Here is a 13,138-nt window from a genome sequence, read left to right as displayed (position 1 = left end):
ATAGGATGTCGAAAAAAGTCATGAAAAAGTCAGTGTACCATGTCGAAAAGTCATAACTTTACTTAAGTTACTTTATTTTTAAAGTTGTTCTTAAAGTTACTTTACTTTTAAAGTTACTTTTTTAGTTACTTTACTTTTAAAGTTACTTTTTTAGTTACTTTACTTTTTTAGTTACTTTACTTTTAAAGTTACTTTTTTAGTTACTTTACTTTTTAGTTACTTTTTTAGTTACTTTACTTTTTTAGTTACATTTAAAGTTACTTTACTTTTAAAGTTACTTTTTTAGTTACTTTATTTCTATTTGAAAAACTTATTCCGTATCCCTGTAGTGTTGATTCAGAGTAAGCACTGCATTAATTACAACACCTTGCACATTTGGAAAACCAAAACTACACATATCTTTAATTTCAACCAACATATAAACAGTACAGTACACTACCTTACAGGTTTGGCGAATAGAAGTCTGTGTTCAGTGCATAAAGTCTGTGTTCAGTGCATAATGTGCATGGCATGGGAGAAGATACATTCATCACCAAAAAAGTCATTCAATCAGGAGAGACTTCATTAGAATTTCACAATAATTTATTACACATTGTACAAATGTGAATAGTGCAACGTCTTTGGCGATTGGACTCCATCCTGAAGGAAGACAATCGATGTTGATGAAGGGAGTTGCTGCGGAGTTATAAACAGCATAGTATAGGATGTCGAAAAAAGTCATGAAAAAGTCAGTGTACCATGTCAAAAAGTCATAACTTTACTTAAGTTACTTTATTTTTAAAGTTGCTCTTAAAGTTACTTTACTTTTAAAGTTACTTTTTTAGTTACTTTACTTTTAAAGTTACTTTTTTATAGTTACTTTACTTTTTTAGTTACTTTTAAAGTTACTTTACTTTTAAAGTTACTTTTTTAGTTACTTTACTTTTAAAGTTACTTTTTTAGTTACTTTAGTTTTTTGGTTACTTTTAAAGTTACTTTACTTTTAAAGTTACTTTTTTAGTTACTTTACTTTTAAAGTTACTTTTTTAGTTACCTTACTTTTTAGTTACTTTTAAAGTTACTTTACTTTTAAAGTTACTTTTTTAGTTACTTTACTTTTTTAGTTACTTTTAAAGTTACTTTTTTAGTTACTTTAGTTTTTTGGTTACTTTTAAAGTTACTTTACTTTTAAAGTTACTTTTTTAGTTACTTTACTTTTAAAGTTACTTTTTTAGTTACCTTACTTTTTAGTTACTTTTAAAGTTACTTTACTTTTAAAGTTACTTTTTTAGTTACTTTACTTTTTTAGTTACTTTTAAAGTTACTTTTTTAGTTACTTTAGTTTTTTGGTTACTTTTAAAGTTACTTTACTTTTAAAGTTACTTTTTTAGTTACTTTACTTTTAAAGTTACTTTTTTAGTTACCTTACTTTTTAGTTACTTTTAAAGTTACTTTACTTTTAAAGTTACTTTTTTAGTTACTTTACTTTTTAGTTACTTTACTTTTAAAGTTACTTTATTAGTTACTTTACTTTTAAAGTTACTTTTTTAGTTACTTTACTTATTTAGTTACTTTTAAAGTTACTTTACTTTTAAAGTTACTATCTTAGTTACTTTACTTTTAAAGTTACTTTTTTAGTTACTTTACTTATTTAGTTACTTTTTTAGTTACTTTACTTTTTTAGTTACTTTTAAAGTTACTTTACTTTTAAAGTTACTATTTTAGTTACTTTACTTTTAAAGTTACTTTTTTAGTTACTTTACTTTTAAAGTTACTATTTTAGTTACTTTACTTTTAAAGTTACTTTTTTAGTTACTTTACTTTTGTAGTTACTTTTAAAGTTACTTTACTTTTAAAGTTACTTTTTTAGTTACTTTGCTTTTTTAGTTACTTTTTTAGTTACTTTACTTTTAAAGTTACTTTTTAGTTACTTTACTTTTTTAGTTACTTTACTTTTAAAGTTACTTTTTAGTTACTTTACCTTTAATATTTCATATGGCTTTTTGGCTTGACCCTTTCAAATTGCCTCGATAGCGCCCCCTACAAATATTCAAAAACCCAGCCCCAGCGCTACATTTGACCTACATGTATGAAATTTAGGAGGCACATATATCACATGAAGACTTAAAAAAAAGTGTCTTGGGACCATGCTCTAAATTTAACGGGAAGTCGGCCAGATTGATTTTTGTGTGAATTTCCCCATGCTTTCTAGTCGCTATACTTTAACGAACTCCTCCTAGGGACTTTGTCAGATCCACTTCAAATTTGGTCAGTACAATCTAAAGAACTTTGCAATTACAAGTTAGTCAAAGCTTTACGTTTGATGGAATGGCGAAGCCGTGGCATGGCGGCCATTTTAAGTGATTCGCCGTTAAACAACAAGCTGATGTAACTCCACTAACTTGCCATACTTGATAATAGTCATGGCCTGAGGATGTCTATGAGCCAATTTCCACTTAAAATCATAGTGCCACCTACTGACAACAGGAAGACAGCGTTATGTGACACACTGAATTGGATTTACACGATGTGGTCTATACTTGATATAGAGCAACATAATGCATGTTTGCGCGTGTTCTCTCACATAGTGGATACAGGAACTGGTGAAATATTTGCACTACATAATTTCCAGTGTCACACAGTCCAAGCATTAAAAATAACTAACTTGTGGGCTCGCTGTCTGATGGTCGCAGATATTTATGGCTGCTTCTGCCGGCATCCCGCCAGTACCTCCGACGTGCGGGATACGAGGGCCCGTACATCGCTGCTTGTTTTTTTTACTTTTTTCCGGTTAAATAAAATAAAATAGAATACAAAAATCCTGATCTTTTTTTTTTTTTTTTTTTACTTTTTTCCGGTTAAATAAAAATAATTAAAAAAAAAACATAATGGTCTTTTTTTTTTTTTTTTTTACTGTTTTCCGGTTAAATAAAAAAAGCAAAACAAAAAAACATCATGGTCTTTTTTTTTTTTTTTTTACTTTTTTTTACTGAACCTAAATACTAAATAAAAAAAACAAAACAAAAAAACATCATCGTCTTTTTTTTTTTTTTTTTTTAACTTTTTTTTTTATGGTGTGATATTCAAAGTTTTCTTTTTACTGCCTTTTCTTTCTTTTTTCTTAAGTAAAAGTAAAAAAAAAGTACAAAAAAAAAAAGATCATGAACTTTTTTTTTTTCTTTTTACTTTTTTCCGGTTAAATAAAAAAACGAAAAAAAAAAAAACATCATGGTCTTTTTTTTTTTTTTTTAACTTTTTTCCGGTTAAATAAAATAAAATAGAATACAAAAATCCTGATCTTTTTTCTTTTACTTTTTTCCGGTTAAATAAAAAAAACAAAAAAAAAAAAACATCATGGTCTTTTTTTTGTTTTTTTTTTTACTTTTTTGCTAATGGTGTGATATTCAAACTTTTCTTTTTACTGCCTTTTCTTTCTTTTTTCTTAAGTAAAAGTAAAAAAAAAGTAAAAAAAAAAAAAAGCTCATGATCTTTTTTTTTTTCTTTTTACTTTTTTTCCGGTTAAATAAAATAAAATAGAATACAAAAATCCTGATTTTTTTACTTTTTTTCCGGTTAAATAAAAAAAAACAAAAAAAAAAACATCATGGTCTTTTTTTTATTTTTTTTTTTTACTTTTTTGCTAATGGTGTGATATTCAAACTTTTCTTTTTACTGCCTTTTCTTTCTTTTTTCTTTTCCCCTTTTACATTTTCTTCTGGCTCAGCCGTACTCGCCGTGGTGTGAATGGAAGTTCAATGTGAAGTCAAATGTCTTGAAGCTTCTATCTGTTCCAATGAAGCCTCCAATGTTCGTCATCGTATTTAATGTCATCAAATGTGATGACGAACGAGAAGTTTGAAGCAGAATATTTCATGAGATATAAACGTGAATTTTGGAAAAGATTAGGTCTATTTTTTATAAACTTGACTTCTTTTTGACTGATGCTTAACTATGACTTTGTATGACGTACTGTACTATGACTTTGTATGACGTACTGTACTATGACTTTGTATGACATACTGTACTATGACTTTTGCTGTCCAGTGAAAGCTATAATGAGACTTCAATCTAGTGGACTTTATCAAAGTCAGGGTCCTTTCTTAACGAAATCTTCTCTTTGCTGTGCCGGGGTGAGTAGGAGGACAGAGCCGTGGTAATAAAAAGAGGACTCCAACTTCATTTGGCTCCCACCAACTGAACTTTATTCTACAATTTTACACAAAATGAGGACTGTGGATATCATCCCTCATCCCCCTGCAGTGTAGTTGTACTACGGAGGAAGTACTTCCCAGCCAGTAGGAAGAGGATGATGACAGCCACCAATACATCTTTCAACGTACTGCAGTATTGTATTAAGACACATAAAAACTAATCAGAATTCATACTTTTAGTTTATCTTCATAGTATCTTGTTAAGGAAGAGTCGGGCTTTGTTAAAATAACAGTTCAACACGGTGCTTATTTCAGCTGCATTTATTATCTCTGAACAGGTAACAGCTTCCTGTTTGTTTCTGCTGATTGTCAATCCTCCGTTTATTCCGGCCTGACTACAGAAATGAAATTATTGACACGATGACAATGGAACTCATTCTGTCCAGTAGTTAAAAGAGTCACGTGCACACTGAAACACAACAACACATAAAGTGTCCCTGTTGCACTGTTTCAATCAAATCAATCTGTGTGTACATGTGTGCAGAGAGAAGGTGCCTGGAAGTGTTACCTGATGAAAACCCACCGTGAGTCGAAACATTCTATGCTCAGTCAAGTGAATGAAGTTTCAGCATGCAGGTTCTGCTGTTACTGAGCTGTTAATGGAGCAAATCAGTACCAAACGTCTTTTTTATTAAATTTACATCTAAAGCTTCTGTTGAAGTTTTCAAATTAAGCTTTGAATGTCTGTCGTCATATTTATTAACATCATAAATACAAATAAATACTTGAATAAAATCTTCAATTGAAGTTTAAATGAGAATAAATGAGTTAGTATTTTATTAAATCCATTTTCTTTAATGAATGTAACTCCCTGTGTGTGTGTGTGACTGGAGTGAATATGTGGTTTTTGGAAGGCTTAACACCAACAAATATGATTTTGTTCAATAAAAACGTTTCACTTTTGAACTTTACAACGCTGTGGAATTGGATATGTTTGGAAACAATCCAACTTTCTGCAAATAGTATCATACTATTAATAATAGTGTAGCCTAATCTTTATCTGCAGCTCTGAAGAAATAACGGGACAAAATTAATAGAAGAAGAAAAAAGATGCTCAGCATCCAAATGTTGATTTAGAATGTGATTGTCGACGTTACGAATGAAGCTTCAAAGGATTCAGTCCCGCCCTGTAGATCAGAGGTTTAACTGACCTTTTCCTGAACACCAACATTGGCATATTTGAGAAAAACTAATTCTTTAAAAAACATCTCTGTGCACAGGTTTCACTTCAAACATCTCACTGCAAGAGATCGGTGTCGGTCAGAGAGACACTCTGCTGCAGTAGGCTGAGCGGCGGGTGAGAGGAGGACGATGATGACGTCACCGTGTGCTGATGTGGAGCCATGCTGTGGCCTCTCAGAAACAGAGAGGAGGAGGAGGAGGAGGAGGAGGAGGAGGAGGGTATGAAGGGTAGAGTGGCAGAGAGGCTGTTGTTGAGGAAGCTGTTGGGCTGAGCTCTCTGCTGGCTGCTGGAGGCGGCAGCTGAAACACAAGTAGGAGGTGATGAGTAACACTGTCGGCTGGCCTTCACTTCTGGAGAAAAGCAATCATCTAGTTTTTCATGTGAACATCTGAGAAGGTCAAATCCGAGACCCGACTGACTTGATGTCACTCCCGAATTGATTGCATTGGTTTGATCTGTCAAGCGTTAGACTGTAATATTAGTATGCAGAAATGGAAGAAAAATGCTGTTTTTAAGTCTCTGAATTATGGGATTTCCTGCTTTTCTCCATTTATATCATATTAAACTGATTCTCTTCAGGTTTAAGACTGTTAATTTCTTATATAAATAATAAATAGAATATTCTCTACTTGTGTCTCCTGTGAGCACAAACTGTCCTCTACTTTTTAAAACTATAGACTTCAGAAATATCAGTTTTTAAGCTGGTAAGTTCATATTTATACAGCCAGCAGAACTGTGGCTCTGTGATCGGAGTTATTGGTGCAGAACTAGTAGAACTAATGACATGATGAAATGTGTGTGCATGCTGCTGAACTAATACATCGAACTTCTGTCTGGCCTTTGAGCTACAGCTGCTCAGCTTGTGGTGAGTTCATGACATGTCCGTCCGATTAGTTGAGTTGTGCTAGACTTACTAGATCACTCATTGTGATCAGTTTAGTGAGTAAGTGACAACAACAGCTCCACTTATAGGTCACCTTCAGAGCCAAAGGGCTCTACTTTGCTTACAGGATGGTGACTAGTGGGACTCGACAGCTGAACGGTTTAAAAAGCAGAAGTAAGTCCAAGGTGTCTTCTTACCACAGGTCACTCTGAGCTGCTGCTGCTGCTGGCTGCTGATGGGAAAGCCAGCTTGAGAAAGAGCGTCAGTGCCACCTAGAGCCTAAGAACGAGCGAGACACAGAAGACAGGCTTCGTCTTAGTGGGACGGACGGTTCCTTCTATGTAGATGACACTGAGTGAGGTTTGTATTAGTAAAAAAAAAAAGTAAAAGTAAAAAAAAAATAAAAGATCATGATCTTTTTTTTTTTTCTTTTTACTTTTTTCCGGTTAAATAAAAAAACGAACAAAAAAAAAACATCATGGTCTTTTTTTTTTTTTTTTTTTACTTTTTTCCGGTTAAATAAAATAAAATAAAATACAAAAATCCTGATCTTTTTTTTGGTTTTACTTTTTTCCGGTAAAATAATAAAATTAAAAAATTAAAAACATGATAATCTTTTTTTTATTTATAAAAATAATACATTATTAAATAAATAATAATAATAAAAAAAACAAAACAAAAAAACATCATGGTCTTTTTTTTTTTTTATATACTTTTTTCCGGTTAAATAAAATAAAATAAAATACAAAAATCCTGATCTTTTTTTTTTTTTTTTACTTTTTTCCGGTTAAATAAAATAAAATAAAATACAAAAATCCTGATCTTTTTTTTGGTTTTACTTTTTTCCGGTTAAATAAAATAAAATAAAATACAAAAATCCTGATCTTTTTTTTGGTTTTACTTTTTTCCGGTTAAATAAAATAAAATAAAATACAAAAATCCTGATCTTTTTTTTGGTTTTACTTTTTTCCGGTAAAATATTAAAATAAAAAAATTAAAAACATGATAATCTTTTTTTTATTTATAAAAATAATACATTATTAAAAAAAAAATAATAATAAAAAAACAAAAAAAAAAAAACATCATGGTCTTTTTTTTTTTTTTTTTTTTACTTTTTTCCGGTTAAATAAAATAAAATAAAATACAAAAATCCTGATCTTTTTTTTGGTTTTACTTTTTTCCGGTAAAATAATAAAATAAAAAAATTAAAAACATGATAATCTTTTTTTTATTTATAAAAATAATACATTATTAAATAAATAATAATAATAAAAAAAAACAAAACAAAAAAACATCATGGTCTTTTTTTTTTTTTTTTTTTAACTTTTTTCCGGTTAAATAATAAAATTAAAAAATTAAAAACATGATAATCTTTTTTTTTTTTTTTTGCTGGCGGAAATGGGATTCCATACAAATGAATCACTGAATGCTTCATTTAAAATTAAACAGAACACAGACCCTCGGAAAACCCCCATTGTCCTACTCATCATGTAAACCTGTCTGTGATTAAAAAGCCTTAGTCACTACTGACATGGTCCTGGTTCACACAGGCCTGGAGTTTCCTCTTTGCCCTCCATCTGGCCACCCTCAGCCTGGTCTTCTCTCGACGCTCTCGCACCTTCAACACAACAAAATCATCACATTTTACATTAAATACAGGCGACTGTAACACGACACTTTGATGGCAAACGTTGCTCTAAACTCTGCAATCTTTAACCGTTATAATGTGCATATGTCACAGGTTATTGTAAGAACACGCTTTCATTCAAAAGTTTGGATTCAGCCGTTATATTATTTCATACACAACAGTAACACTGAATGTAGAAGACTGAGGACAGAGCCTGCTATGAACACTTCGGTGGACTAACCAGATTAGCCAACAGCGGCTGAGGCAGCGCCTTCTCCAGCTCTCTGCGTCGGTTGATGCTTCGCCTGCGGAGCTCATTCCTGCGCAGTTTGTATTCTTCATACAGACTGAGATCTTTGGTCCAGGGCCGCACCGCCTGGTGGGGCGGGATGCCGGATGGCAGAGCCATCATTGACTGCAGGGAGGCCACAGGCTGAGGCATCAGATCTGAGAGCACGCACACACACACACACACACACACACACACACACACACGGAGAGGTTTCAACAAATTAGAGTAGAGACAAGAGGTAGATCTATACATCAGGTCTAGAAAATCAATGTTGGCCTCCAGTTATCAAAGCCTAACTAGGGACAACGGCTGGAAATAAGCTTTGCCTTGGAGTCCAGCATACAGGAGGTATTGTTGCACTTCATTAAAAAGCAACAATGCCTACATGTGAACAATAAAGCAGTGATCAATCTTTTCTGACCAGAGGGAATAAGTAGGGGAACCACATCTTCGAGATCAAATACTATAAATGCAGTTTTGCAACGAGCCAAGCAGTACGACCGTAGAAGCCTGACGTCTGCTGATCTACTCACAGGCGTTCGGTGCGGCTGAGCTGAAGGCTGCGGTGTGATTTCTCTGGCTCGCTGGAAGTCCTAAACACTCCGTCACTGACCGTCGAGCCTGGAAGAACAGACACAAGCATTCATTCTCTTCCACAGATTGTTCTGAAAAGTCTGGGATATTCAGCGCATTCCCGGAGTTATGTTGGGATGAGGTATCTTTAACTCCCGTAGTTTGAATTTCTAGCCTCATTAAGAACTCTTTCTACAGCAAAGCACTCTGGTCCCTCTCCTTTCCCTGTAGGAATTCCCTGTTTAAATCATTGAATGCTGGTGTAAAGTAGTTGCTGGAGAAAGACACTTTCATTGCTTAAGAGGGACTGACACCCCAGAGATTTGTTACACCCACAAAAACTGTACAGAGACACTCTTTTTTTCTTAAAAGTCAAAGAATCTTCTCACACACTAAGTGCCGACTTGGCATAGTCAGATTTGATGTTCAGCTCTAGCCTTACCTCTGACTCTGGAAGATGACCCTGCTGCATCTGGCAGTCCAGCAGAAGGGTGGCCATCACCTCCTGCATCTCCTCTGGCTCCTCCTTGATGCAGATCACCTCCTCTTCCTCCTCCTGCTGCTGCTCCTGGGCCTCCTGCTTCACCTGCATTACCACAGGGACAAGTGTGTCAAACCTAGTTTACTTCTAAAGATGTGGGTCATCTCGTAGCGATGGGCGCCATGTGTGTATTCAGTTTAAGAGCTCATTTAGCTAACATTAAAGAAGCATGTTACTCTGCAGCTGTCACGGTTTGAAAAGCTGGAACAAGAACATGTTTTCTTTTGTTCAATAAATAACTTAAACGCCTCATCAATTATTTAAATTGTTGCCGTTTTGTTTTCTATTGATTCATTATAAGTATTATTTCAGCACTATGTATAGCTGAATAGAAAAATCATCTTTAAAAGCACTTTTTTTTGGTCTTTTGTTTTGAAGTGTGTGGTCACCTGTGGAGCAGAGTGGAGCAGAGTGGAGCTGTCAGCCTGGGTGGAGCCATCAGGGGACCGCGAGCCAGCGGCTGACTGCTGCCCCGGATCCAGAGTGAGGGCCCGGACAGGAGGGGCCTGGACAGGAGGGGCCCGGACAGGAGGGGCCGAGACGGCATCCGCGCCTCCTGTGTGTGGCGGCAGAGTGATGGTCCACTCACAGTCGTCCTCCTCAGCCTTGCTCTGAGCGGTGTCTCGCTCTGCGGGACAGAAGAAGACTGCACACACATACTAGTGATTAAAGGACACAATGTGACGATGATATGACAAAACGTCCAACATTCGTCCTCATCTTTATATCTGGAGGCTGAGCAGTGAGACCCGTCTTTAATACATATTAAAATGATAATCAGCATTAGAGCCTGAACAGAGGGGAATCTTTGAGACAGAAGCTGACACAGATTTTTGGGGCAAACATTTTTCCTGCATTAAAACATAAATTGACATTTAGATGTTGATGTATTTCCACCGTAGTGGAAGAAGTACTCAGATCTTGAACTTATTAACTTAGTATTAATACCACAGTGTAGAAATACTCTGTTACAAGTAAAAAAGTACAAAAAGTACAAAGGTATTAACATTAAAATATACTTAAAGTACCAAAAGTAAAAGTACTCATTATGCAGAATGGCCCATTTCACAATAATTATCAATTCTATGATTGGATTATAATCACCGATGAGTTAATGTTGAAGCTGGTAAAGGTGGAGCCATTTTTATCTGCTGGGTAACTTCCTCCAGACATCAATACAATTGTATCTTAATCTATAATATTACATCATAATTTATTTGTTGAATATATTTTGTATTATTACACACACACACACACACACACACACACACACACACACACACACACACACACACACACACACACACACACACACACACACACACACACACACACACACACACACACACACACTCTCTCCTGGACCCCTCGGCGCTGTACCTGCACTGCTGTCCAGAGATTCTGTTGGCGTGTTCACAGAGAGGGAGACAGGCAGCAGTAAGTCGGACGTGTCACAGCTAACAACTCCCACGTCTGAATTACCACGCACTCTGATTGGATGCCTGCTCGTGCTGTATGAAGAGGTGCATTCTGGGAGTACAAACACACAAACACGGGAGGGGGTTAGACACTTCGGAGTGGACCATGGATGTATAATCAGAACTGGATACCTGCACCGCCGCTCTGTCTTGTTTCCATTAAATTATAAAAGAAGCGTCTGTAAGACGGTTAAGATATATCGAACTGCAAACTAGGTCAGTTATGAGTCTGTCATTATGAATTTGTTACCTGAACAGGTTTGATATTTGTTAATTATACAATGCTAAGTCTATGGGCAAAGTGGGAACTCGCCAGAGATCGATTGGGCTGAATAGGCGCCATGTCGGGGTCTGGTATCCAGTTCTTACGATACATCCATGGGACGGACAGCCCAGTAGGAGTCGGTCATTTCCGTGATCTTTACCTTGGTTGCTTGAAGTCCTGGTCTGAGTGGAGCATAACGAAGAGGCCTCGGTGGAGGAAACACCTGCACCGTCTCTCTGTGCCTGAAGAAAGGTGGACGGGTGGATGCGGACCTGAGCGGAGGCAGAGGCTCTCTGCTGCAGCTCCTCCTCCACTCCTTGCCTGTAGTACTTGAGCTTCAGCTCGGTGTAGCGCAGCTTGGCTCGAATGTTGTCGTTCTCCTTCTCTTTTAGGACCTTTTCCCTCTGCAGCGATGTGATGTCCCTCTTCATCAGCGCCACTTGGGATTTCAGCTCCTCAAACTTGACTCCGACCACTTTGAGCATCTCGGCCAGCACGGTCTCCACGGCCCCGTTCACCGCTCGCTCCACCACGGCACCCATCTGGCCTCGAATCAGCGTCACGGCAATGCTGACATCCATTTTTGAAGAGACCGCAAAGTTTGACCTGCATGCAACAAATACATCACAGTTTAGAAGTGCAATATAATAATAATTATTAAGCTCTTTGTCTTCCCTGATATCAGACAGAATATAGGACACATTTTGATGGAGTGAGCGGATTCAAACAACTCTCTGTCTACAAATATTTCACTTAATACAACTGCCGAAATAGAAATACAATTTTAAAAATATTATAATACAGGAAATAAAATAAATTACATCAAACACTTAGTCTCAAATATTTGTTAAAAATTCTATATCCAGAATTTAAAGAGTTAAAATAGCAGCAAACAATAATTTACAAGTTCAGATCTGGTGGAGTCATTTCTACTTGAATGAAGTCGCTTGTTGTCATCTGAGCTTCTCTTTGTTTACATTCATTTGAATGCAACAGTCAATCTTTTGTGCCCGGCCTGCTCGCTAATCGCTACCAGTCTGCACTGCACTCATACGGCTAATACCGGTATAATACGGAGCTTTTCACACACGATCGTGTTCATTTCATGATATACAACCGATAACAGCCAGAAAAACAGCAAACATCAGATTAATACTCTGCATTAGTTAATAGGCCAACACACAATGTTATTGGTGCAAATCAAAGCACTATGAGCAGGTTGTCAGATTATTTATGTTGTGACATGTCAGAGACAGGATGACCAGCAACATGGAGATGCTAAAGACACAATTGTTGGTGCAACGTTGTGTAAATGCAGGGTAACCTCACAGAAACATCCCTTTGACTTGTAGTTTAAGATAAGAGATAAAACAAGATAATCCTTCATTAGTCCCGCAGCGGGGAAATGTACAGGGTTACAGCAGCATGGTGGATAACAAAAAAGACACATAGTAAAAAAACAAGATCAAAACAAGTATTATAAATAAGTAAATAAGTCATAAAACAGTAAAGAATATGAAATAAGTAAAAAAGTAAAAAATCCACAATAACTAAAACATTATACAAACAGATAGAGTAATTGTTCTGTTGCTAAATTATATATACAGACAGAATAATGTATGCATTGCACAGTGTATTTATATTGCAGGTTTTTAATGTTGTTAGTGTTTGTGGTCTACTGGGAGCAGAGCTGGTTGTGCAGCCGGACCTTTAAAGTAATGTCTCAGTTAAGAAACTCTTATCTGACACAGTCAGACTATGTTGACTATTAGGGTGAAAGAGAAAACATTTGACTTACCACTTGTGTGTGTTTGTGATGCTAACTGGGTGCTAACTTAGCTAAGCTAGCTAAAGCCTCTAATAGAACGTAACCCTCTAAGCTAACGTAACGTTAGCTAACGTCAGGTAGCCACCGAATTCATAACACCAGTTAGCTATTGTTAAACACTGTTTCACTACTTAGGATCCAGTTTCATTCTCAAAGATAGTTTCTTTCGACATAAACTCGAGAATACGTCTGACCAACAATATAGTTTTGCCATCACAACGGTTTCGTTCCTGGATGGGTGACGTATTTCCGTTTCCGGGTCGTCTGTTGGCCAAGGG

The 13,138-nt window shown here is 35.7% G+C and overlaps 1 protein-coding gene across 1 annotated transcript; it reads right to left on the bottom strand.

The window, feature by feature from the left end:
- Positions 1-4,184: 4,184 nt before the first annotated feature.
- Positions 4,185-13,085, bottom strand: LOC306703643 (uncharacterized protein). The gene is made up of 10 exons (XM_079169657.1): positions 12,831-13,085; positions 11,193-11,638; positions 10,670-10,819; positions 9,679-9,935; positions 9,191-9,334; positions 8,709-8,796; positions 8,125-8,330; positions 7,788-7,874; positions 6,454-6,535; positions 4,185-5,672 (listed from the first exon to the last, which is right to left on the bottom strand). The coding sequence occupies exons 2-10, from the start codon at positions 11,611-11,613 to the stop codon at positions 5,428-5,430; spliced, it is 1,680 nt and encodes a 559-aa protein (XP_079025783.1). The 5' UTR covers positions 11,614-11,638; positions 12,831-13,085; the 3' UTR covers positions 4,185-5,427.
- Between the last annotated feature and the right edge of the window lie 53 nt (positions 13,086-13,138).

This window comes from Pholis gunnellus (genome assembly GCF_910591455.1).
Source record: "Pholis gunnellus genome assembly, chromosome: 12".
In the NCBI taxonomy this organism is placed as follows: domain Eukaryota; kingdom Metazoa; phylum Chordata; class Actinopteri; order Perciformes; family Pholidae; genus Pholis; species Pholis gunnellus.
This window is presented reverse-complemented; position numbering and strand designations above follow the sequence as displayed.